At 39.4% G+C, this 27,969-nt stretch overlaps 1 protein-coding gene across 5 annotated transcripts; it reads left to right on the forward strand.

Annotated features, from left to right (window-relative positions):
- The first annotated feature begins 22 nt into the window (after positions 1–22).
- Positions 23–27,969, forward strand: LOC117730146 (regulator of G-protein signaling 8-like). 5 transcript variants are annotated; one of them, XM_034531705.1, is made up of 6 exons: positions 5,919–6,075; positions 6,445–6,573; positions 17,897–18,007; positions 19,020–19,081; positions 25,660–25,826; positions 26,334–27,969. In XM_034531705.1, exons 2-6 carry the CDS (start codon positions 6,533–6,535, stop codon positions 26,526–26,528), a joined length of 576 nt encoding a protein of 191 aa, XP_034387596.1. In that variant the 5' UTR covers positions 5,919–6,075; positions 6,445–6,532; the 3' UTR covers positions 26,529–27,969. The 5 variants fall into 5 exon arrangements, with proteins under 5 accessions (XP_034387599.1, XP_034387598.1, XP_034387596.1 ...); XM_034531706.1 differs by having other exon boundaries at positions 6,483–6,573; XM_034531708.1 differs by lacking the exons at positions 5,919–6,075; positions 6,445–6,573 and adding an exon at positions 23–81.

The raw sequence follows: 27,969 nt of genomic DNA on the forward strand, positions 1-27,969 counted from the left end.
GGACATCAGGTCCTGGTAATCAAACTGTCAACCTGCTGAAGACTCATCCTGAAGACTTCTCCAGACATTTGGACCTTGAAAGTAAGTCAAGTTTAGCCAGAGTTTGGTGTATCTTTGTTGGTAGTGACGAGGTCATATATACACATATTCCACATTCACTTGATATAATTTTTGAGGTAAAAATTACAAATGAGAGTGAAAAGTCAGCTTGGTGCAGACTAATCAAATGTGCTGCAATTTTCCTGTACCAGTCCAATGACTCGGCATCCAGGCAGAAAATACTGCTGCACCAATGATTTATATTTCTAGACAGTTTTTGGGTGATTCAATGATTAGGAGATTTATCCTCCTTACTCTTAACAGTTTTCCCCTTAGCTGCTCTTTTAAGTTGCTTTGTGATTCATTCGTACCTTGTCTTAACTGGAGGAACAAATCTTTGAATACACCATAATTTCAAGATGTTTCTTAGAATGTCGTCGCTGGGAGCAACACTTTGTAGTAGAAAGCTAAGCTTTATTAATAGAGCCTCTGGGGTCTAAGGGCTTTTCTAACTTATTTTAACACATCCTTCACTTTGTACTTGCATAAAACTTGATAGCCATGTGTTTTATTTCATAATTTGCAGGGAAAAAAAGCTCAGCTATTTCTAAAAAGAGGGAACAATTTGTCAGAGCACTGTTTAAATGCTCAGATTGTTTGAAAATTATGAAGATATACCCTTACTTATGAAGACGATTTTTGATTTGGTGCTTGAAATTGATTTACCAATGGCTTAGGTTAAAAAACAGAAGTGTAATCTATAATGAAATTCTATGTCGAAACTGAAATCTTTGTTCTGTCTGTCATTCTACTTTCACGATAGAGGAACTTAAAAAATGACCGCATAACTACATATCAAGATTCTTATGAATTTGTACAGTGAACAGCAAGGCTGGCTGCTGTGTAGGTGGGGGCGCTTGTGAGTGTGGGGGAGGTACTGCTGGTGGGGTCAGGACCTCTTTGTTGACCGGGCTGGTGCTGATGGCTGTCGTGGAGGTGTTTGTGCTGAGGCGGATCTTGACCTGATGGCAGGCAGACAGAAGGAGGTGGTGGCAGCTGGGGAGATGCTGCACTTGTTTCACTAGGTCCTAGCAACTGCAAACACCCTTTGTAAACTATTAAGGAAATTAAAAATATTGGACATTCATTACTACGAAGACTCTCTTAAAAAAAGGAATCAAAGACTTTCAGGCTCCGGAGCTCTGTCATCCTCATCTCTGCTTTGCCAAACCGCTGCTACAACGTCAGCAACAGTACACTTCCTCGACATTTTCCAATCCCCTCCAATGTCAGAAACGACAGTGTGTTTAAGCTCCGAGGTTATTTCTTGAGTTTCACTCGAAGTGTAAACGGATGCACAGTGAGAGGCAGTTAATGTGTGTCGAGCTCCCTTCTCGCAAGATTATGGACGTAAGTGGTGGAGAGTCTACAGATTCTGACATTTGAACTTTTCTGCGCTGACTTGTGGGAAATATATTAATAGAAACATTGAGGAAACATCAAGTAAACACGCATGACGTACCTGATGATTTATAGGCTCAGACTGACGACCTGCTGGGGTTGAAGGGGAAGCACTCCAGGCTTCTCACCCCTTGATCGAACTGTCTGTGCTTGTATTTCTCAAACGGGGCCTACTGCATCATGCGTCACATTGATCCATGGTTCTTCCATCTTCTCACCATGTCACAACATTACATTGTGCCCCTGCTGATACAGACTGCCCTTAATCATACTTTCCAATATACAGTCTTCTAGGAAAGTCCAGACTGATCGGGGAGGTTATATCACATGGCAGGCCCGTGGGTTAAGACACGTGATTCATTGGTGGGCTGCGTGAGAGGAAGGAAGCTCTGACACTGGTGTCTCTGCTAAACATATGATCCATCTGGGCTAGTCCAAACTAATCGCAAATATGGCAGGACATGCAACACTTAGCTATTTCTCCCTCTCTCACCTTCTGCCCTCTCAAGTCATCTCCGCCTATACTCTCTGGAGAGCAGGCATGATGGTGGTTGTCCCAGCTGCTATATTATGTGTACGACAATCCCCCCCCCCAAAAAAAATCATTCCCCAGCACCCAAAAAAACAAAATGATGTAAATGAGAAGAATCCAGCCAGAACAGCTTGGGCCTGCAATGTGTAAACACCCAAGACTTTTGTAACAAACTAGAACATTTCCAAAGGTAAATAGGCTACAGGTTAGGTTAGCTTGCTAGCTAGCTAACTAACTAACAGACATGTTACTATTATTCCGATTATTACTATGATTATTTTTTATTCTGTTGCAAACCGGGACATTCTAGTGTTTTATGGATACTTGTTTGGACTCGGGACACCCAGCTGGTAACTGGAACAATCCTCGACAAAACCGTGATGTCCTCGACAAAACCGTGATGTCAAATTAAGACCAACAATGCCAGCTCCAAGTGGAAGTTATGAGTATGTTTCCAAACATCAGTAAATCAACAATTAGTTTGCAAGCAAAGGAGATTTATTTGGACAATCTGAAATGTTTTTTTTTCTTTTCTTCCTTTCTTCTCTTTAAAACATATTTAAAATAGAATGGCTAATCCAACCATCATAGGGATAAAGCAGTCTATAACAAGCAAAACAATATAGCAATGATTAGGCCTTTAGATTTATCCTTTAACTTATACCCCAACTTATAGGGGGTAACGCCAATTTTCATAAAACAAGTGCCCATTGTTGCAAAGACCTGCAACAAACAGAAGTGCATGGCTATTTAGAATAACTTTGGGCTTTGAACACATATAGGTTTTCCTTTCAGGGCTTTCTACCAGAAAGAGTGTTTTAACCAAAACCAACCAACCAAACCAACCCAAAAAAATGTTTCCGCAATGGAACTTCGTAACAATTGACGTTTGTTTTCGGCATTCAGAATTTCTTTTAGGTCCAATGAGACATATTTTGGACTATTGGGTCCCCATTGTTCTGATGGCCTATTATTCTGAAACCCCAATAGCCTATAGCCTGTTATCAACAAATTGAACACATTTTAAATCTGTGTCCAGTGTAAGACTAACTTTGAATTTGTGCTCTGTGAAACCGAACCAAACTAAATAGAAAACAACCCTTGATGACATCCTGATTTACTGATTTATGAGTGTATTTAAGTGAGAGAATAAACTATTTTAAATCATCTGGTAAACCTGTTTACACAGGTGGTTTAAATGAAGGCCATCTGTGCAAAAACACAATGTGAGAAAAGGAGAGAAAGATTAATGAACAAGCCGTAAAATATAATCAGACAGCCTGAGATAATCATGGAGACAGACACAACAACAATGACTGACATGGTGAATAAGCCTGGGGACAATAATGTTTTAATGTCCACGTCTACCAGGGGTGTTATGACATCCCTGAACCTATTTTAGCAGGCCAGTAAGCCTCCTTGTGTAAGTCATTATGACGTTGTTGTGTAAGCCTTAATAATGAAGATGGGGGAACACTGGGACATAGATGCAGAGGATTTGATACCAAAATAAGTATCCAATAAATCTACCAGACAGTGGCTCTGCTCGGTGTGTGACGGTAGAAAGTTGATGTTGTCAAATTGAAGCCAATACAAAATTGTAGCAATCACAAAATAAAATAGCCTTTCACTAAGAACAGGTTTTTATTTTTGCAAAATGAATTTAAAAAACATAAGGACGAAACCACATGACAGTTTCGTGAAATACATAACATCTCAGGGGTTGCAGAGATTGTCTATGTTCAGATTTCAAATTGTACAATTGCCCTGAACGTTAAGTCAAAGTCTTTCTGTTGATGAGATCCATTACTTATATTATAAACAGTTAATATGCTGATGTTAAGCGGGTATAATCTTTACCATGTTCACCATCTTAGCTTATTTTGTTAGAATGCTAGTATTTGTTAATGTAGGCTAAAGCTGAGGCTAATGGGAATGGCATTAGTTTTGCAGGAATTTAATCATAAACCAAAGTATTTGACAAATTCAAAGTTTGACATTAGAGGAAGGTTAGGGGATCACCAGGGTCTTTAGTTTTCCTTCTCTTGAAGCCATGAATGTCTGAACTTTATTGCATGGCAATTCATCCAATAATGCTGCTGGAATGGGTAACATGTTGTGAAGTAGTGGAGGGGTTGATCAACAGGAAGGGAGTAATTATAAGGAGTATATTATAATCTCGTCTTCAGATCTTAAGCATTGGCATTTGAAATGTGTGAAATGCCAAACAGAGCTGGGAGACACGGTCATGTCAGACAATGTGAAAGACTTAATTACTCAATGCAGTAAGGAGGTGTGAAACTTTTGCTTCCGCTAGATTTCCTATTAGTCACCCAGAGAGACTGCGAGTGACAAAGACGGTGTCTGGCTGGTAAAGCTGCGATACACAAGCATCTGCAGCATCATGAAGGTCACACATCTCTGAACATCTACGTGGGCGAATATCTTTCCTCACACCCCTTTGGGGCCCTACTTCCTCACGTTTGAAAAGGGCTTTGAACACATGTAGTTTGAGTTTCTGCTCACTGCTGAATGACGTAGAAATAGCTGGACATCTTGCAGTTTGATTGATTCTGTGAGGGTGCATGACAAAGACATTTGCTTTTTGTATGTCTCTTTTTTCTTTCTTATGCCATATTGGGTGATTCAGGGGATCTATTCGTCATGAATGCAAGGTGCGACAGGAAGGAACTTAATTCAGAACCACTCTTTTACTCCTGACTAGAAGTGCACCAAAAGTTGTTTGCACTCTTTCCTTCAAATTGTATTTGCTGTGGTTATGTAATTCACCGGAATGTAGAAATCTCACGACTTCTAGCTAAATCTGATCTTTTCAAACACGCCATAGTCAACTGTATTCCCACGCCTTCTTTTGATTCTTAAATTGCTTAAACATTTACATTTACAGTATTGATCAATACAAGATACTCTAAGTTCTTGAGATAAGTGAACCACAGTTGTTAAAGAACATGTGAAACTTCTTGACACGACAGAATGATGGGGTTACATTTTTAAATACCTACCCAGCAATCAAAACTGCAAATGTGTTTGTAAATGTCTGAAATTGAGGATAGAGAGGAAGAAGGATAGAGACTCAGAACATGTGTGTGTGTGTGGGCAGTGTTTTTGCTTCGTTCTGTGTGAGAGTGTGAGTGTGCGTGTTTGCGTGTGAGTGATTTTATGCAACACTTGGTTGTCTATTCAGTAGCAGGAATTATCTGTCCTGTGCCAGGCCGCCGCCTCCACACTCTCAGCTCCTTGCAGATCATATCTTCCTCTCAAGATTGCAAGAGTAATGCTCTGCACTCCCTCTTTATCCTATGCACTCTAATACTTGTAACATATCAACTTCAATATGATTTTATAAAAATAGACAAAATCGCATTTCCCGTGTGTTTTGCGTATGTTTGTGTACATGCAATATTTACTAAAGCACCCAACTGTGAGAGAAACTATTTGCTTGCTGTTGCTACCAGAAAGAACATTCACATTATTATTTCCATTGTTACTTTTTAAGTTGCATGTGTGCACTATAGATGCTGTGTTAATTAATATATATATATATATATATATACTCAGTTGATTCTCTTTTTTCCTCACAGAAAACACAGCCATTTTCCATTCCATATTAATGTGCGTCTCTTCAACCACAACATCACTGAACAGCACTTCTCCACTTTACAGATGTGTTCAGGTTGTCCTTGGAGATTTCCCTGTGCAAACAAAGCTCTCTGCCCCCTCCATCTCTCTCTGATGCCACCCCCTCTGCCTCTCCCTCTATCCGTCTCGGCTGCTCTCCCACCCCCCCCCCCCCCCCCCCCCCCCCCCCCCCTGCGATTTCACACCAATGAGCATGCCGCGTGTAGCTCCCACTCGCTGGCATCAGAAACACTAGATATCTTCAGCTCTACAGATTCATACAAATACACAGCAGCATTGGCTAGACGGAGACTGCATTCTGCCAAAACACACGTTGGGGATAGGCAGTGATAAATAAGAAGGGGAGAAAGAGTCCAGCATCTCTCGCACACAGCAGGCTCAAGGTAAAGGATCCATATTCATTTATTGGATGTTATGTTATTCTGCTGTGGACAAAGAGCTCTCGAAATTAGGTGGTCTAAATGGTTCACCGGGCTGATTATTATCTGCCCCTTTGAATAGCTTATTTTTCCATCGGTGAAAAGACTGTTGGTGAACCGATTCGACATCTATGTGGAACATTGGAAACAGTAATCTAACTATTGGAGGAGAGAAATATGAGCTCCATACAGTGTCCTATTACCAATGTTCCAGCTAATTCAATGTGTGCTTGTGTTCATTCTGTTTGGCTGCATGTTCAAATTCCTGCCAACGGGATTGCTTATTCACACATGTCTTTTATTCCATTTCCTGTGAGCAATACTGAAAATCAGTTCCCACCTTCCCACCTTCCCTCCCTTGATCCAAAAAGCTCTGAGGGCTTTTCAGTCCAGTAAATGTCACTCATGAGAGCTATCAAAGATGGAGGAGGGCTTTGAAGCCCACACAAGTGCCACTTCAAGGTGAGGTGTATCCAAACCTGTCCATAACATTCAAATGTTTCAATTTTTAACACTTCTACTCCTACTTACTATACCTTTGTATGTCATTGACCAGGACACTTGTTCATTTTTAATGAGTGAGCATTAGAGGTACTGGTAGGAGGATTATGGTACCTTCGGCACATGGCCAGGTTGGCTGTTTAACTTTCAGTCTTTGTGCTAAGCTAGGTTGCTACTGACGATCGCTTCTCATGTACCGAACATAAACATGAGTAGTATCAATCTTCTCACCAATTCTTGAATAAGAAAATAATCTCCGCCCCCCACCCCAAAAAAAATGTCTAGTTATATCTTAACCAATTGCATCTATTTCCCTAAACATGACAATCAAATGCGATTAGCATGAGTTGCCAGGAGCAGACATTTTATGGAAAACCAATCAAATGCATTAGTGAGTAGTTTGCAGACATGTTTAATATACATTATATTTTATTGAATTGCTAAAGCTCCACCATTTCTCTCTATGTTTATAAATATAATTCTTAGGAATCGTGGCTGCGAAAGAGGTCAGGTGGTGGTATACTGCATAGCACCGGTTTTATCAGAACTGGAGAGTATTCCTTCATTGAAAGGGCAACGATGTAAAATATATTGTTGCTCTTCTCCCGACTGGCTTCGGTAAATGTTTAGGTTGTAGCCTTCTTGCAAATACAGTCAGTCAATGTAGTTTTGTTAATCCACAAAATACTGGGATCTTTTGTTTGGTAGAATGTAGATCCAGTGAAAACTGTTGACAGCCAGTTATTGTATTCAGGTGGCGGCGGAATAAAATAAAAACATTTTTTATTTGAAATCGACTGTTACAGGTTGCGTCAGTACTGTCACCACATGTGGTGATTCAAGCAAGTGAGCAAGTGCACATACTGTATGTAGTGCAATGGTCAGCTTTTGCTTACACACAGTGCACACTATATGGAAACACATCTTCACATCCTACTTTGGAACAAACTGACTACATAAGTGGATAAAGGCAGGATGAGTGAAGACATGTGCTCAGTCTGTAGCACTAAGGAGTTCAATCTGAATGGAACATAGAAAAAAGAAACAGTTTAATATTGTACATCACAGTGTTTGTTACACGTGGTGTAAAAGTGTGAATGGTAGGATGTGCTAATCCATCGCAAATATCCAGACAACACATGACCGATTTTCTACAGTCAGCCGGTGAATAGACAAATATCTTTCAGGCTTCATGTACAGTACCTTATAACTCCATCACCGTTCTGCTTGTTTCTCCTCCAGACTGCAGTGTATGGTTATAGCGTGTAAGCGAAAACCAACTGAATCATAAATACAGTATTTTGTTCAGCCTTTATTTCTCATTCTCCTCATGACAACACATCCCCCAAACCCTAACCCAGTCACATCCCATCATCTTGGGATAAAGCCTAAAGTAGATGACAGGCAATTTTTCATCAACTAAGCAAAATGTTCTCCAGAAATGAATGCGAGTCATTGGTGTACCCTTATCATCCTGAAAACCCCCTGGCACACATGTGCTCTGAATAGTCCCGTCCAGCCAGGGAGATTTGAATCAGATACTTGGCTAAAGATTGGGAAGTCGTCTTCGCTCTCGCTTTATCGAGTGCCAGGAACTTCAAGCACTGTTAGTTTTGAGGTATGTCTGAGATTTATCCAAAAAGCAAAACAGGTTATTACTAGAGAACATAAATATTTGATTAAATGAATAATGTGAAATCCTGAATGTCTGGCTCAGTCAACAACCTTGTTTCTAGCAGCAACAGAAAGCTGTTTTCAGTCCAAAAATAAAGTCTTATAAGCCGACCGTATGCTGCCTGGCCAGCGACAAACAGCAGGCAAACAAAGTTTGAGGTTGGCTGGTAAATATGGCCGACGATTTAGAAGCTGAGGAGTTTGTAGAAACAAAAAAACAAACGGAACTAAAAGGAGAGTGAATGTTGAATTTTGAATTTAGACATAAGCAGAAACACATCTCCAATTTAATGCTAATTTCGCTCTGTGAACTGTTCCAAATTACATGTCTGACCAGTGCTAATGCACTCGACCCCTGGTCGGTCATGATTTGGGTGCCATCAGACTGATTAGCGAGCTAGAACATCTGGTTAACTATGCAGCGTGGCTCCAGAGATTTTTTCTGTGTAACATCATATTTTGGTGTCAAGATCTATCATCTGATCATAAAAATAGTTATATTTTATTTTAATTGAATAGTGGTTTAAAATATTTTGACTGGCCCTTCTGTAACAATAGATATGTTGCGCTTACTAGTCAGAAACTAGTCAAATTGTTTATCAAGAATGAATAATTAATAATGTGTCCCAAATAGCCCCCAAAAATGTTTCCCAACGGACTGCACCATATGCACCTGACACAGCTCACACTACTGTGGTTTCTACTCGCTGGCTGCTCCCAAACCAGCTGCTTACATATTGCAATGAGGCTCTCCACATTGAGGATAGAAGCAAGCCACAAAAAGCACAAAAGGCTACATTTCGTTTTACTGTTTAACGGATTAATGAAAATATATCCTAAGAAAAAAGAAAAATAAATGTTATATGGTCAGTTACTTTGATTCGTTATCATTAGCACTTGATTCAATTTTCATGTGAAGTTTCAAACAATTACAGTTTTCAAACAATTACAATTATTAGAAAAGAGTACAGTTACATTTTTACAGATGCCTCCCACCCCATCCTGCATCTCTTTTCCCTGGTCTAAGCACATTTTTAAAATCACAAAGGAAAGTGCAATCCATATGAATATTTAATATAGGGTGAATTATAATAATTAAAACATGTCCCAATGTAAACAAAAGCATTCACATGTTTGTCAGCGCAATACAAAAAAAAGAAGCAGAACACATGCAGGCGGGAGAATAACATGAATCCAAATAACATGAGTGTTCCTCGGTGGACAGAGGATAGATTATAAACATCATAATATTTGAGAGCAGATGGCCAATCTTTTTCAGGTTGCCGAACAAGCTGCAGGCTTGCACAGTGCAGTTCTATTCTTTTGGAGATTAAATTATAAGCTGCTGAGGCTTGTGAACTGGACCCAGATTAAGTTGAAATGAAAAACAATAGATAGAGGGGGTCCTGCGTCGCGGGAGAGTGACATTAATCTGATCGTGTACCTCTCTGTGTAGAAAGTAGATGGAAATGGTTTCTGGGCGTTATGTGCTGAAAATCCCCCGGGTGGCTCTATCCTAAATTGACCTACTGTTGTGAGAAATGTGCTCAGGTGTCCTAACACAAGGCCTCAGAGGAGTGGGAGGGCCGAGAATGTTATGAAACATGACAAATAGTAAAGAACATGATTCGCTAGTCCAAGGTTTTAACCGTGCTAAATGCAAAATCGAGAGCATATCTAATGCCTCTAAACAACTCCTTTTATCTTATTGTATTGTATATATTGTAAACCTGCTTGCTGCTGCAACAAAGAAATTTCCCCCTGGGGATGAATAAATTATATCTAATCTAATCTACTCTAATTTTGGCAAAGGCTGAGCCGGCAGCATTGTAGCTAACGGTGCTCACGATGCTAACGGTGCTAACAGAGCTAATACCAGCAACGGTGCTGACCGAGCTAACAGTGTTTATACCTGAGGGGGTCACCACTACATTTTGAATATTGAAACCTAGTAAATGGGGAAAAAGTACAATACTGGAACTATACAATAGTAGAAAAGTCTACAGCACAATTATTTTGAACGTTCACCTTTTTTGGGGATAACAGGAGCCTCCTGTACAAAACTAATGAGTAAAAGACGGAAAATACTGTAAGCATGCCTGTTGTTCGCATCCAAAATATATTCTAGTTTCATAAATCTCTGTTTTATAAATCTCTGCATAAATAAATGGATGTAGACACTCTCTTAATCATCTGTTTGCATGTTAATACTTCTGCCTGCTGAACCACTTGCTCCACCTGTAAATAAAAAGAACAGCAGACAAGTGTAATAGGCCCACCCATTGTGCCACAGCGGAGAGCGTCTCCAACAATGTCAGGCCAGCCGTACATGTGACTATTATTCATAGCTCTGGCTATATATGGCACCTGTTTATTAATTCATCACAAGTACCTGTGAGCCATCACTGGTGACAACAAAATGATGAATATTAAACATCAAAAAGATAATCAATGATTCAGTTTGAAGCACTGTAGAAACTGCTTCACAAAGGAAAAGAACAATCACTTAATGAAAATAGAAGAGCACTCAGTAGAGCGCAGGTCTCAGCTCGGTGTGTCCACACTGCTGTAATCACGCATTTGTCACTCGCACGTTACACAAAACAGATATGCTCTCATTTTGTTCTATGCAGATGATTACATAAACATCTAAATGCATGTACAAAAAAAACACACTACAAGGACCGAAATACAATTAAAAACAGTTATTAAATTGAAGAGAATATATAATAAGATAGCTTTAAAATGCTGAATCAAAGTCACAGTGCACTGCAAACTAATTATTTAATGAACAGCAAACCCGAAAAGGATTGAGCCTTGATTTAATTCCTGCAGAGTGTGTCCCTGATAATGGTGCATAGAAACTGAACACTGTTTAGTTTTGACTCTTCCACAGAAGCTCATGAATATAGTTTGTCAATAAACCACTCTGTGCTTTATGAAACCAACCAGGTGTCACATGTCTGTGGTACAGTCGTCTGTGGAGAAAGGGCTCATCTATCAGCTAAAGGCTTGTGCTTGGTAGAGCGTATGCACGCTCACGATATTGAATATATGTCAATAGCCTATTATATGTTCTAATAATTACAGTCAACGTGATTTATAAGTATACAGGAGACGCGAAAGACAAGAATCCTAGAGCAAGTGGCAAAAGCGCGTTCTCTTGAAACACCCAGTGACAAAGAAGCAGAGCACCCAGTCACAGCTCAGCGGCTCTGCAGAGATGAGACAAGCAAGTGATCCTGTTTCAATGTTTGTGAAGAGGTGGAGGGCGCAGAGACTCTGACAGTGAGTGAGTGAATTAATGAACCAGCCCATGAATTATAATCAATTAATGGATATCTGAGAGACAGCTCCCAATAAGTGAGGCTGTGGGAAAGCAGCAAAGGCTTTATTCTAGAAGACCGGAGTAGACATTTACAAAAATGTGTGAATTGTTTTATGTATTGTTTTTTTTTATTAGTTTAGTTGGTGATACTTTAGTTGGCGTGAATACTAGTAATAGTAACCACAGTAGTGGAAGTAGCGGTGTTTTTGTATTATATACTTTATCAGCACTGTATTACTACAAAACCTCTAAAAACAGCAGGATGTCTGTTGGAAGGTTGACCCAGATTCAGGACAAAAACGTGATCTACTATAACTGGGCGCAACCTACAGTGTTCAAGCATTCAGCTTGAAAGAGTTGCTATTTTAAGGTGCACCCAGGAGGGATGTAACCTGTCCTGAAGACGTTCTTCTTCCCACTTGAGAGATGGCACGAGACCACACGTGGCCTTTAACGCCAACGTCGGAGCAAATAAGTGCACTTCATTCATGCACGCGTCACCGTGTGCTGGGTACAGTTTAGTATACGTCTATTCATCATTACTGCCACTACTGTGCACGTTTTTGTGCAATAGTTCCGCAGATGATATTGCATAGCACATTCATTTGAATCCTCTCTGTGCAGATGAATCTTCTCATCAGACAAACCCCGTTTCATAATCACTTTGTCAGCTAACACATAGTCATGAAACTGCTGGGTGTCTTCTGTCAGCATACAGAAATGAGGAAACAGAAGGAAATGTGAAAATCTGCATTGCACCAACTTAGGTAACATCAAAGAAGATCTTCACACACACACACACACACACTCCGACACTACTTCCCTGATCTAGATTTTGACTTCTCAATCCACCAACCCCAACAGGCACATCAGACATCAGAGGTCGGATGTTGCTTGTACTTTAAGATGCATGACGCACACTTGTGTATATCTAAGACATTAAAGTGCCGTTGCTGTTTTTAGCATCTTTCCTCCAGGAGCCGGCCCTGCTGCATGGCTGAATAGAACATGCACTGCTTCCTCCTGACTACATGGATTTGTCAGGGATTTTATAAATAGCTCAGTGGCACGTGTCTGCGCCACACTGCAGACGAAGAATCTAGCTCACAACAGTCAGCGAGATACAGATTTGTCAAGAGAGACGAGGAGAGAAGGCACCACAGGAGTGAAGGGAGAGAGAGGTCCGGCATCATGTTATTTACAATTTGGCACACACCAAATGGATTTATCAATATGTTCCCTCATCAACTTCACTTGATGACCTTTGTCTGCTATAAAAAAGGCACATGCTGACGTGCATACTAATTCGACATTCATAAATTCTTGAAGGCTGTTTCCCTCTTCCAATATTAATCTACTAAAGTTGCCGTACAATGTGCCAGTTTTCCCATTTGTCCATGCCACACAAGGATTCAAGGCCAAATGTTTTACATGAAATTCAAAGCACTAATTGCAGTGTGTTGATGCATATACAATCTGCATGGAATAATCTCCCAATTGTTTTACCTATTATGACTCTATCTAATTATACAATCCATGAATGGCAATGCGCGGCTTAAAGGACGAGGACCCTAATGAGCATAATTCAGAATTTGACTAAGATGAAGCCGTCAACAGGAGCCAGGCAAGACAAGTAACGAGGCATGTGATTGTATTAGTCATGGTCCTCAGAAGATACATCTTAATTGATATAATTGAAATGAACTCAAACCGCAAAATCAATTTGTGTATCTTTTCTAGAGCTTTTGCTCACTCATCATTAGCTAGCAAATCGTGCATCAAAAGTTCAAAAGCTACTAAATGTACCTTGTGGTGAGATGGTTTTGTTACGGGAAACTTTTAACTAGTTATGAAACTGTCTTGATTTAACATTGATGCCTCGACATGACCAAACCTAAGGAAACGAGACCACCAGCAAGAAGAGTGGCTATTCATTTATAGTGTTGCCATATATAGTCTGTGCCATCAGGTCGGATTCTGGCGTATCCTGAAAAAGATCATGCAGGTTCCCCCGAAAAGCCATCAGCTTAAGACTCCAGCAAAAACCAGCCCAGACCCTGTTGCAGTAAAATTATAAGTTTTCTTGTCAACAGTTTTCATCAAAATCAACACAAAAAATGTAAGTTCCTCATTCTAACTTTAACGACTGTTTCCAAATAATGTTTAAAAAATCCCAGAAGTTCTCCGGAAGATGTCTCTAATAAATTTGAGTGGTTTGGTGACCTGTTTTCTCGCATTACCCTCCCACCAATATTTCACTCGTGTATGTTATAGGTTATTTATGCTCTTCAATAACCCTTTGCATTGTGTGATTCTATGACCTTCAGTGTGCATTTCACCCTTAACTTTATTTAATTTTGCCTCCCTGTCTGTAGTGGCTTTAAGAACAACGACGTGTCCTGAATTAGTATTGGTGTTAATTAGTTAATTAGTATTAATGTAGGAGGTGTTGGAATTCCTGCCGTCGTCGTGTGAGAAAATCCTCCTAACGGCTCTTTTTTCATAACTTTCCACAAATCTGATGTAAAACTCAACCCTCCGCCGGTGATCGTCAAACGCATACATGGTCTGCTACATTGTGTAATAATCCTCTGAAAAAAACTCATCACATTAGAAAATTGAATGTACCTTGAGATTATGTCTAGCACAGTTGACATACAAACTCCTCCAGTCCAGTGCATCTGTTTTGTATATAACATCTAATACATAACGTGGCAGTTTCTGGGGCAAACAGCGTGCAATAAAAACAAGTGTGTTAATTGATTGATGTATTATTGATCGGTTGGAAAAAGCTTCAGAAAGAGCATGTAAACCACTCGCCACTGAAAAGCCAACAAATGCTCCCTCCTCACCGGAGAGTGTCAGGTGTCTATTATGTTTTTGTTTTTTAAGCTCATATGCAAATTTATATATCCCTCTAGTGCTCACACACGATGAAAGCAGACCGCCATCCAATTTTCATTGAAAGGCAATATCAGAATGTTCATATTAATCCAATATTAATCCAATGTCTCTTTCTCACACACACACACACGCATAATAAATTGTCAGAGTAAGACGGAGGACACAAAGTGACAATTTAAATAGCTTTGGCATTCATGTGAATAGAGTCCACTAACTCAAGCAAATGGCTTTCAGGTGGCTAATAAACAGTACATTTCATGCAATGTTCCCAATTGAAGGTTCAAGCATCAAAACAATCCACTCGACGTGCTGCAAGGATGCCATCCAAGAGACAGGAATCCTCCAGGAACACTCGGAGTGAATGGACAAATACTGTGAATGGATGAAAACAGATAGATGTTGTTTTGGTTATCGTCCACTGGAGTTCTCGGGGAAACTTTTACGAAACAGATCCGTCACAAAACGTGGGAACACTGGCGTCCGCTACGTTGACCCTTATGAAGTGAGGGAGTTGGAGATGATTTAATAAAAAGTGTAATGTCTTTTTCCACTGGCCGATTTATAACGTTTAATGTCAAATCTATTTAGGTGGATTGTCACTGATGCTGTGTGTGCTTTTGTTATGTCTTGTTGTGTTCTTTGTACCTTATGTTCTTTTGCTTATCTGGTTATGTTTGGGTTTTTGTTTTGACTAGCTATCTTTGTTTTTCTTTTTCTCTGCTGTACTCAGGTTTCTCAGAAGAGATCTTGATCTCAATGAAATGATTAAGCAGAGGTTATATACACAAAGCAAGCTCTTTGACACTTTGGGGAAAACAATTATGAGAGTTAAATGAGAAGATTGAAACGCTTCAAAATGTTGAAAAAAATGAAACCCAACTAGTTAACGCCTTTATCTTGTATCTTTGATCGAAACACATTCAAAGATTATCTGGCTCATAGTTCCAATGGCAAATGTATTGTTTTTATGTTAATCAAACTTATATATTGTTCTTGTTAGAAAGGAGTTAACATTTGAAAATACTCATACAGCACTTACATTTCACAGTGGGAGTCGATACAATCTAATTTATTGTTAAGGGACAAAACCCCTAACACTAACACCGAGCCCCCTACATAGAGGGAGTCAGCCCACGTTGCCGCAACTAGCAACCCGTATCTCTGTGCTATCAGAAAAAAAGCCAGATAGCGAAAAGATTCCACACAGATTGCACACATATCTACCAAAATCCATCTCCACCAAAGATCACCGAGATATGAGCCCTTTGGTTTCAACATTCAGTTTATTTGTGTGGTTGTCTTTGAATTATTATTTTTTAAGCCAACAACTGCTGTATTTGAATGTATTGAACACCATAAGTAGTATACAAGTGAAATATATGGTTTGGTACATGAGAAAATTTAAAATGTGCCCAAATGCTCATTTTGGAGACCTCGCCTGAACTCTCTGTACTAAACTCTCTCTAACTTTGTTCTGCTTCACTTTATCGAAGTCAAACGTTGCAGAGAGACTGTTCACATATTGTGATATGATCTGGGTTTAGACCTTTCAGCTGCAACATTCCAACGAGATAATCATCCTGGAAGGGCTTTTATTTCCTAGGCAAACTAATAATATAATAAATAATTGATTGTTAATAATGATGCATGTTGGTGGGTAATGTTCTATCACAATGAGAACTTTGATAGGTGCAGTGTACATCATCTGCAAAGCATAATTTAAGTTCATGCAAGCTGGATAGTGTTGGTGAGATTATTGGAGATGGTGCTGCCCTTAGTACTCAATCATGAATTGTTGTGTAGGAGGTTTTCTTTAACTCTGCAAAATACACTTAAATAAGAAACTTTATCAGGGTGTGAATTTGGATATCAGCTGGGTTTGAAGCTTCCCGCTGATTGAGGCATACTAATTCAGCTTCTTGCATAATGCAGTTGCACCTGTTGTCTACCTCCAGTCCAGTCCTGTCAGCTGGCCTTATCTCTCTGCATCTTCAGTTTATTCACCAGGTCTCCTTATACATAGGCTAAAATACTCATACAGCACTTACATTTCACAGTGGGAGTCGATACATTCTAATTTATTCTAATTTATTGTAAAGGGACAAAACCCCTAACACTAACACCGAGCCCCCTACAAAGAGGGATATTGACACATTATGGCACATTATGGTTAAACTGTGTAAAACATTAAAATAATCATGAGCAAATATATTGGTGTTAGAGATCAAATTAAACAACAGCTCCTGGGCTACAAGAATTAGTAAGCCATTTCAACACAACTCAAACACCAACTCAAATAATTATTAAATGATCATAATCAGAATTTCTTCAGGAGTCAGCTCACGTTTCCGGAACTAGCAACCCGTATCTCGGTGCTATCAGAAAAAAGCCAGATAGCAAAAAGATTCCACAAAGATTGCACACATATCTACCAAAATCTGCACCAAAGATCACCGAGATATGAGTCATTTGGTTTCAACATTCAGTTAATTTGTGTGGTTGTCTTTGAATTATTATTATTATTATTTATTTTTGTTAAGCCAAAAACTGCTAAAGGTGCAGCCCAACTCGTTTATGAAGCATAAACATAAGATTAGCCAGCCTGGCAACAGTTCAGATATGACGTTTTCTTGATGGTGCTGAGTTTACAATTAAAATACATTTTACAGTGTTATTGGATTTGTTGATTACAAGCTCTTAGCATTATTATCACATGTACTGAATATAATTGCTGTTTCCCAGTTTGAGTTCATGTTCATGCAACTTCTTGGCGATGGTTTCTGTGGTGTCTTGGTCCTTCCACACACATATTATTTGGAGCTGCTTTTTGGTATCTGAACCAACAACTTACTGGACACAACGTTGCCTCTCTGTGAAATTGAATAACACATTTTGTTGTTGTGACAAACGCATCCATTGGCCAACATCTCAATCTGTATGTATGTTTTCTTTGTCAGAAGGCATTCGGCTTCACCCTCTCGTGTCAGTTTGGTTGCAACAAAACAAGATGGCGACTGACAATATGGCGAACTCGAGGCTTCAAAACTGTAGTCCGCAAACCACTGGGTGGGGTCACGGCGATGAACTCTCCTTTATATACAGACTATGCCACCAACTCTTTGTAGTCGCTAATCATTTGACTGGTACTGCATATGGCTATTAGCCCTGATCTTTGTAGATTGCACTGTTTTGGGATTGAGGCTCATTTGCATGGAAAAGAGCAGATTTACACTAAATGTACACTTATTTTTCTAAACATGCAAATGTGATGGTATTTGCTTGGCAGCGCAGTTATTGGTGCCATTCACCCTATGCGGGTGCTTTGAGCACGATCCTATTGTGAATTTGCCCCTAAGTATTGTGTGTTTTCTTCCGCAGAATCAGCACCATGAAGACCCGACTAGCCTGCCTATCCAACAAATCAGACTCCTACAGCGACTTCTCCGAGTTCCTGCCTCCAGCCCACGAAACCACTGCCAGGTGTCTGAAGTGAGTCGGCCAATAAATCCTGCGCCTACTTCCTTGGGACTGCAAAATCCCACGCTTGTGCTGTGTTACATAACTCGCCAGACACCACACTTGGCCTTCAGAGCTTGGACGCGTTATGAACCTACATTCAAGATTTTAAAACTCTTGAAAGACCTGAAGTATTCTTTCAGATGTTAGTATTTTAGTGGGATGTCCAATGTAATGTATTGTCCTCTCAGCCAAGATAGCCAGCAACATAAATGAGCAATTCAACCTTCTGTTGTTACTAAAAATGTATGTGATACAATTTATTATTTGTTTTACTCTCAGCCTTGACAGTTAACAAGGCCATTGCACATGTATGCCAACAGAGGAACATTTCTCTCAGAGTCATTTAATTGGTTTAAACTTTAGCTGCCCTCGGCATAATTTAAATAATATATTAAGCAACACCATTTCAGCAAATGAGATAATTTAGGAGAGGCATTAATGCCTTAATTTGTATATACAACAAAGTGCACAGAATGTGTGTGGTCAATTAAAGCCCCGTGACATTTAAAGTACCTCCAAGAAAATGTGTTTTCCTTTGTTTGTCAGCCAGCGCAACCAAGTAATTCAACAATGTGCTCGGACACAAAATCCTATCATTAATTTAACTTTATATTGGATATTATTAAGAGATGTCGTTATTGAACTTTGATGTTGACGAGAATGCGCTTTGCTTATAGCCTTATGTTCCAAAGATGGAGCGGTACAATAATGCTAATGCTTCCTCCTAATCGCCACGATACTGTGTTATCCCATCACGTGTTCACCACTTGCAGAGTTTTTCTTCTATCTCATCTCCTTCCTCCATTCATCGTTCTCTAAATTGAACCAGATTTTACAATTACAAGATGGCCTATGAGTAGAGGGTAAATTATACATCAAAATCTGCTGCCCTTTAATAATAAATACAGTACCATCTTGTGTTAAAAATGTATTAAAGCACCGTGGTTGGTGAGCATCTTGTCCTTTGTCTTTCCTCCGTCAGAGTTTCAACGGATGAGGTTGTTCGGTGGTCCGAATCGTTTGATCATCTCCTCTCTCACAAATGTAAGTAGACGTGTTCTATTTTACACAAGTCACCACTGCGCAGGTCACGTACCACGCGATCATTAACATGAATGCCACTTTCATGTGGTAGTCCTTTCCCCCACTCCAAGCGCATCTTATGTAAGGGTCTCATTTCTGTGTTCCCGCATCATGAGTCACATGTCTGTGACCTTCCCCATGGACCAAGCGCTCACTGGCACAGACTCACTCACACACATCCATCTGCACAGACGAGACGCGTGTTTATTTTGTGTCTGCTAACAAGCTTTGTGAAGCCATTCACTTGGGCTGACAGATGAAAGAAAAACACAGGTGGATTCAGAGCGTGTGCAGAAACACTCACGCACACACTCGTGCTCCTTTTTTTAAATTGACGTGAATACTACACTTTGCCTCTCAACATACTTGTCTTGAGCACCAGAAAGAAAAGACATTTAAACTTGGATTAAAAGAAAAATATTTATTTGGAAGCAGGGAGACTATAAGAACTGTTCCACCTGATATGATTTGTGTATGATTGATATAAAAACTCTGATAGTACTTTTCTGGAGAACAAGGTCATTTGAGTAAACTATAAAACAAATGTCTATTTTGCAATAGCAGTGACAGAAACCATGGCTCAATAGGTGCCATAAGCAATTTGGAAAACAATAACAGATACAGAACACTATTCCACAGGCAGGTGCAATAAGAAAGGCATTGATGTATTATTTGGAGCTTTAATAACTGTACTGACTTGTGATCAGACAAAGTTGACCCAAGTCTGTTGTTGTTTATCTCAGTTTCTTTTGAGATTTTGGAGAGAAAGAAAATCCCAGAAAGAGAGCAAGCCTTTGAAGCACTTTATCTTACACTGTACATTTTACATTTTACATGTTATTCTATGTCTCGTCTGCACTTTGTTGATTGTTTATTTGTTGTCTACTGTTGTTGCTTGTTGTTGTTTGTTATGTCTGACGTCCCATGTTGCACCACCCACCACGCTAAGTTCCTTGTAGGTGTAAACCTACTTGGCTAATAAAAGTTTCTGATTCTGATTCTGATTCAAAGTCTATGTAGTGGCCAAACGGTGGAACTACAAGTCACGTGATGCCACAGGTGCCAAAAGACTTACATTGGAAAGAGTTGTCTGTAACTCAGCAGATGATATACTATTACACGAATAGTCCTGATATAAATTATTACATCCTTTAAAGAATCCTTAAAATGCACTAATAACCGAAATCCAGTTATTTTCCTTCATCTGTTGATGTGAATGGGCCTCACTCAAAAGTGTTTAAATCATGTGTTGGAACCTTTCACAGCGTTCATTAAAAAGGCTTTAAATGACCAATTATTTACTACAATAACTATGTTGTGGATGCCCATTCACCCACATCAATTTTTTTTAAGATTTATAAGATTCTATAGATCATTTTGAATGAAGCTTCAAATGTCTGTTGACGTGTTTTTATAAACCATCACATACAAAAAAGAAAAAAATTGGATTTTATGTTATTGTGATTGTATAAATATAATGGTGCTGTTAGATTGTCTCTAAACCGCCCAGTTAATACAGGAGGGGAGAGCAAACCGTGTTTGGACCGCAGTGGAAATGATATTTTTGAAAAGGTTAAACACCAACAAATATGGGTTGTAGCTGAATGTTGTGTTACATGATATATAGAAATTTTGACTAGATTGCATCTATCTTTTCAGATACCACTGAAATCCACTGAAATCTAATTCTTCAAATAGTATAATACTGGTAATATTAGTATAGCCTGATTATTACCTTATTAGAAATACAGAATGTACGGAATGAATAAACATGAAAAGGTACACCGCATCAAATGTTGATTGAAAACAGGAATGTTATGAAGTATTCGGTACAGCCCTAATAAAAAAAAATGAATTGCCTCAGGGGAAAAGTCCGTTCTGGATGTCCTCACTTTGACACTCATTTCTTGGACATATTCCATCATGGATTATTGCTTATGAATTATTGCAGCAAGTCTCTCATATGGGGTCAACAGATGGCCCTTGTCTCCTTCAATTTGTCCGGCCTGTTATTCTTCTTTATCATCAAACAATTATTTATTTTTTACCTGTATCTCAGGAGATAGAACATTCACTGCCGATGAGTCGATCTGCCCATTTTTTTCTCAAGCCTGTTTTGTTTTTACAGTTTTTCTCCATTGCTTAAGCATGATTTTGTTTTGTTTTTCAAAACAGTACACATAATTAGCACACCCAAAAACCCAATTAGCAAAACACCTCAGACCCTTTGCAAAATGAAACACTCTTGTAAAAACTATACACTAATGTATCAAAATCATATTTTGTTACCACATGAAAAACACACACGTTGCATATGACTTTATTTGGTTTGGACCAGTTACACACTGCTATTGAAAACCTACAACACTTTTAGCAATTCTACACAGAAAGTGCAAAACATCGCCCACATTTGCACCACTATAAGCACAATGTCTGCTCACACTTTTTGCAAAACACTAAACACACTTGAACAGTATGCATTAGACACCACACAAGACCAATGCTGCAGACTGATGAAAATATACATTTATTTTCTCTATATACTCAAATTAGTCAACATGGAGATTCACAACAACAAAAAATGTCCCAGTTTTCATGCATCACCCTCCTTGGTTGAAGATAGAACTCACCTGCTGCATTTCATTGTGCTTAATAAACCTGATTGGTGTGTCTGCAATTAAGCAATCTTGTGTTTGCACACCTGACTGCTGTGTTTAATCAATTGGCACAGAGGCGTGGTCATTTGCCATTCAGTGCTTTGGAATTGCAAGGAAGTGACATCTTGATATACTTCTGTGTGTAATGGATAGAAGTGTGTTTAGTGTTTTTCAAATCACTGTGTGTATTGTTTTGCAAACAGTGTGAGGCAGACATTGTGCTTATAGTGGTGCAAATCTGGGCCGAGTTTGACTGTACGGTTTGGATAATTGTGTAATACTTTTGATTTTAATGTATATTCAATTGTAAAAAACTGTAAAAATGTAAATGATATCCTATAATCGTCTCTCCTGTGGAAAAGTGTGCCTTTTCTACCTTCTACCTGAGACGCCATTGTCTCAAATCCTTTACGTGTTTTTTCTAAATAATTATTCTGGTTCACTGACATACGCAGAGTGGAAATAACTATATTGGCAGCTTATTAAATCCGACTACTTGCAGATGTTTCATGAAGAAGAAACATGTTAAGCTTGGGATGCCATTAACTTATTTTCATTATGAGTCGATCTGCCTATTTTTTTCTTAATTAATTGAAATAATTACCTTGGCTTGAACCCAATGTTACATTATCAGATGTCTCGCTTTGGTTGAACTACACAAATATATAAAATGTACAATCTAACTTTAAAGCACAGTGTTTGTGTGTGTGTGTGTGTGTGTGTGTATATGTGTATGTGTGTGAGTGTGTGTGTCTGTATATTTGCGCCTACCTCAGCAACATTTCAAGCAGCAATAACGGGCCGAGCAATCTGACTGTCTTTGCAAATGCCTCAAACTAAAAGTTATGATCAAAATGTTGCTTCCTTAAATTGATTTATCAAAAAGAAAACTCCACAGGGTTCCTTTCAGAATTGTTGTCATTTGTCTTCTGATCCTGTCACTGCCATTTGATTATTACAAGTGGAAGACACTCAATCATTGTCAGCGATGTGAGAGATGTGACTACAAAGTCCTTTCTTCCCACTTGGCTCCATCCAGCACTTTCCTTTGCCTTTTAATGCAAAAAATGCTTTTGATGGATGTCTCTTTAATAAAGAAAAAAAGCTTGTTTTTGTGGGGTTTATTCTATTGGTTTCATAACCAATTACTTATGACTGCCGAAACAAAAACGTGCTGTTTTTGTGATGCCTGGAGTGTCTTTTTCAGAAAAGAAACTGCCTAGTTTTGTTCTCGGTCGAAACTTTTCTTAGCTTGCAAAACTAGGATGCACCAAGTTTTACACCTGTCTGTCATCAAAGTGATTATAGGGATGAGAGACAGCCGGCCCAGACTAAAAGAAAGCTGTAAACACCCAGCACTCACATGACAATTATCTGTTCTGTCCAGATCAAGGTTCTGACATAACACCTTTGCTCCACAAAACATAGTTTGTTACACAGCCAAGAATAGAGCCCTCCCCAGGCGTGACACACCTGCGTTTCCTTTTCCAATTGACCACACATTAGAGAGGTGAATCACAGCATGTACATGAACACACACACGCACACACACTACAATAACTTATGTCAAAGCAATAGGAACACAGTACTGAATGTTCCCTTTGTAGGATATTCACTTAGGCCTTAATTTAATTCAAAATGAGGGATAGTGTGTATACCAATTAGACCTGACTTATTCTTCATTGTGTAGAGCTGATTGTGTGTTTGCTGGGGGCCCCGACCTGTGCACACTGTCAGCTGGCTTACACGGCTTGTTAGTACAAGAACATTGTGTGTGCTTGATAAGCGTTTTTTGTAGCTCATTGTATCAGGGTTACAGTTTGTATTCGAGTCAAGGGTGATATCCAGAGTGAGAACAAAATGTCAGCGTCTTCCAGAACTTAGCACAACAGCATCGTTTTAGGCTAAGCTACAATGTATTTATTCAATAATATAACGACTGAGTCTCCACTGACTGTCTCAGCCCCATCTGCTGTTCATCGTCCACATGAATCCCAGCTGAATCCCAGCTGCTCCTAATGTCTCTGGTGTGTTTGAGTGTCTGGTCAGCCTCCTGTCAGTTCACCAAGTTCCCTTGATGCTCTGACATAAGACCTTCTCAGCTGGAGGCCCGGCTTACGGTCAAGATTTGCCTCAACTCAGTCCGCCTGCCTCCTGGATGCCCTCTTCTGTCTCTCTGTCGTTTCTTGCTCTGGGAAGACATGTCCAAACTGCTCCAGTCTCACCACCTGCCAAGCAACAAACCTTCAGTCCCTCTCCTTTCCAAATGAAAGAATCAGAATCAGAACCATTTATTGCCAAGTATGTTGGACACACAAGGAATGTGTATGTCCAAGGGTGGTGCATAACATTGGACAATAAGACAAATAAACACAGTGCAAGAAATAGGAATATGTTCAGTTTACAATGAAATTTACATTTAACCGTAATACTCTAAGAGCCTTGGTTTTGTGTCTACTCTTGTGTCAAATAATCTATTTCATAAACCGATTTTAGAGCCCCGTGGAGTTTTTATTTCTTTTATAACTAGAGCGCTTGGGCAATGTTTTTTTACGAGTTTGAACAAATATTTTACACAAACGGCAAATCGAATGACGATGCCAATCCATGCGCCAATGTGAAAGGAGTCGATTGTCGTCTCACCATATGTTGTATGATTACCAAAACAATTTGAGTCATGGAGCGTCCAATAACAACGCCTTTCTTGCTTTTATGCTTGTCATAACACACCATGTAGCCTCTACTGACTGCAATGTAAATTAATTTGTGTGAATATGCTCTGGGATACAACAACACTTGTTCAAAGTGTTATTAGTTTAATCTTTATTTTAAGCCCAACCACTATGTGTTTAAGTTGATTGATTAGCTGTCCGGTCCATTCGGACCATTCAGTCCATTATCTTTAACCACACATCCTGTTAAGGGTTGCGAGGCCATTCAGCTTAAAATAAGGTATCAAGTGTTTTTTTGTTGTTGTTTTTTATATATTTTTTATATACCAGATTTTAAAACAAATACATGTGTTAATGTTTTTATCAATTCATTTTGGATGTCAATTCAGATTTATTATGACTTAAAGGAAATATGCCACATGTAATCCCAAGTTTGCATTCTCAGCAGAGGCCCTTGGTCTTGGAAAAGTGTGTCACGAGGGAGAAAAACCTTTTCATAAGCTTTCCAATAAGTTAAAGTAGACAAGAGGGAACGCTGTAAAAGCTGTCAGACTCCCCGTTACTTGTCTACTTGATCAAACAGCAGCCCTGTGTGTGTGTGTGTGTGTGTGTGTGTGTGTGTGTGTGTGTGTGTGTGTGTGTGTGTGTGTGTGTGTGTGTGTGTGTGTGTGTGTGTGTGTGAGTAGCCCTGTGCCCATGTAAACCTGCATGTTGTTATGTATACGCTCATGTGTGTTTCTATGCGAGTAATATTTGTGAATATGCACAGAAGGAACATCCCCTCCGCTCTGCCCAGCTTTATTAGGTAAACAGCAGAAATTAGACGGGTGGAAATAACATGTCAGTGTGACATGAGCCCACAGAAAAACATGCCCTTCCACTCTGTTATCAGTGGGGAGCACATTAATTGATCACTTATCTTGACTGGTGAAGACAGCAAAAAAAAGCGATTTTTGTTCTAATTTTGTTGTGTTCTAGTTATGAGAGACGTTTCCCGCATCAGGGAACAAGAGTGTGTATACGTACTGCAAAAAATATTAGGGTATTGTGACATGATCAAGCTACTCTACGATGATGATGATGATGGTGATGATGATGATCCTGCTGTACAGAAATGGGTGCTATGCTGCATATATCAATCCCGTTTTTGAAGTGCTTTTTGTTGTTTTTACCTCCTGTCCTTACCGTCTCATTCATGTGTGCTTTCCAGATGGTCTGGCTGCCTTCCGGACATTTCTCAAGTCGGAGTTCAGTGACGAGAATATCGAGTTTTGGATGGCTTGCGAGGAGTACAAAAAAATCAAAAGCTCAACCAAGCTTGTGTCCAAAGCAAACAAGATCTTTCAGGAGTTCATCGATATTCAGGCCCCCAGAGAGGTGTGTTTGTGTATGTGTGTGTGTGTGTGTGTGTGTGTGTGTTTATGTGTGTGTGTGTGTGTCTGTGTGTGTGTGCTGTCTTAATGTGTTTTTCCTTTTACCTAATGATGCTTGCTAAAAGTATTTTTTTAGATCAATATTTAGTGATTGTGATATCAGCTTGAGACTATAAACACTGCTGTTTCCTTTTCACAAAGAGGAAGTAAGACGTCGTCAACCTTTCACTGTTTTCACAATCGCCAAAAGAGGGACACTGTTTCCCAAAAATCTATGCGACAAAAACAAAAAAGGTTTAGGTGCTTTGGGTACACATTCGGTCATTTGATATTCCCAAATGAGTGTTTTCTGATCTGATACATGCCGTCTTTAAGGTTTCATAAGGTTTGGTAGAGTAACAATCGTGGTCAGGTTATGTAGAGTGTGCAGAACAGACGATGCCATGTATAAATTACTATGAGGGACCCTTGCCCTTTTTTAAGAAAATGTTTGTTCCCCTTATCCCGTCAGGTAAACATTGACTACCGCACCAGAGAAAAGACCAAGCAGAGCCTGGAGGACCCGTCCCCGACCAGCCTCAACGAAGTCCAAGCTAAAGTCTACAGCCTCATGGAGAAAGACTCTTACCCACGATTCCTCAGGTCCAAGATGTACCAGGAAATGATAAACCGGGCGAACGCTCAAGGTCAGCGGAGGTCTGTTTGAATCTGACGAAGACCACAGACGAGGTCAAACTGGACCTACACTGTAAAATCCAGAGTTAACCCTTTGACATCATCTCTGAATACTGTGAATCTGCAAGGGTGGATGGGGCGACAATGCTTGACTGTTTCCTTTGTCCTCACCAGCTCCACGCATGCAACCTCTCTAGAAACCAAGTGTCTTGGTGGACTGCACTCTTCAGTACAGAAGAGATTTGATGAGGATAAGCTAATTGTTTTACCTCCAGTTAGTGCTGGGCGATATGTCTTTTAAAGATACAATCACAGTAAAAAAAATGACCTTTACGCGATATATTACGCGAGTTATATTCATCACACACTATTTTAAGAGATATCAGATACAGCCAATGCTCGTTAAAAAGAAAATGTGTGTACTAAAAGTAGGCTTCTGTGTTCATTTATTTCATCAGGAAAGAAATATGTAGGGAGATAAATATCATTACGGTTTGATCGCCCAGCACTACCTTTACTTATCGTCAGTTCTTTAGGAAATAGACACCGTCGTATGCAGGTGGCTAGATCAATAGGGTAGTTTGTGTGTTTACGTTGAACAATGAAATGAGTGAACACCTATTATCTGAAACTGTGCCAAATTAGATTGCACTTAGATATTGATATAACTACATAATCCTGTGTATTGTAAACTCTTGCAGGTATTCTATGTGTATGAGTATAATGAAGGGTTGGGTTTGTTTTCAATTCACTCCTATTCGGGAAGCAGAAACGTGCTATCATCTGTGAACTTGTTTCTGTACGTGTGTGTGTGTGTGTGTGTGTGTGTGTGTGTGTGTGTGTGTGTGTGTGTGTGTGTGTGTGTGTACAGAGTGCATCCTATCGGAACAATCATTCATTGACGACAAGGATTATCTGATGATTTATTATCATTCATTTTTTCAGGCCAATGTCATTGGACTAAAATAAAAAATGTAAATTGCAATTTATTACATAATTAGTTTGCTAGAATGTACCGCCTAATGAGCATGCAGTGCTTCATTAAACTAGATATCAAACATTGGCCTCCTGCTAGTGGTGAATTGAAAGCGACAGCCCCGACCCCCAAATAATCTGTTGAAAAACGTGTTGTGCAAATTTCCTAAACAATTTTCAGCATGATGCAATACTCTGAATAACTATTTTGATATTCTTTTCAACTTGAAAATGTCTGCAAAAAATTTCATTAACATGACACTGTTTGAAATGTGCTCCCTCGGCATTTGCACTCCTTTTTTTAAAATAAGACAATTTGAAAAGATTTCAGGGAAGACAAATATTTTTCTTTATTGCATGTGCACCGTAAAGGTCAAGCTGTTTGAAATGCAACCAAACTGGCTGAAAGGCATATCACCCTATATGGTATGTTACTGTGTTCCACATGAATGTAACCTCCCCGCTATATTTTGAGATTAAAAATGAATCTGCATCTA

This window comes from Cyclopterus lumpus, chromosome 4, assembly GCF_009769545.1.
Source record: "Cyclopterus lumpus isolate fCycLum1 chromosome 4, fCycLum1.pri, whole genome shotgun sequence".
NCBI lineage: Eukaryota > Metazoa > Chordata > Actinopteri > Perciformes > Cyclopteridae > Cyclopterus > Cyclopterus lumpus.

Coding starts and splice junctions, on each gene's coding strand:
- LOC117730146 (XM_034531705.1), top strand. CDS start 6,533: ATGGAGGAGGGCTTTGAAGCCCACACAAGTGCCACTTCAAG. Junction 6,574..17,896: donor CACACAAGTGCCACTTCAAG/GTGAGGTGTATC, acceptor TTTCTTCCGCAG/AATCAGCACCATGAAGACCC. Junction 18,008..19,019: donor ACCACTGCCAGGTGTCTGAA/GTGAGTCGGCCA, acceptor TTCCTCCGTCAG/AGTTTCAACGGATGAGGTTG.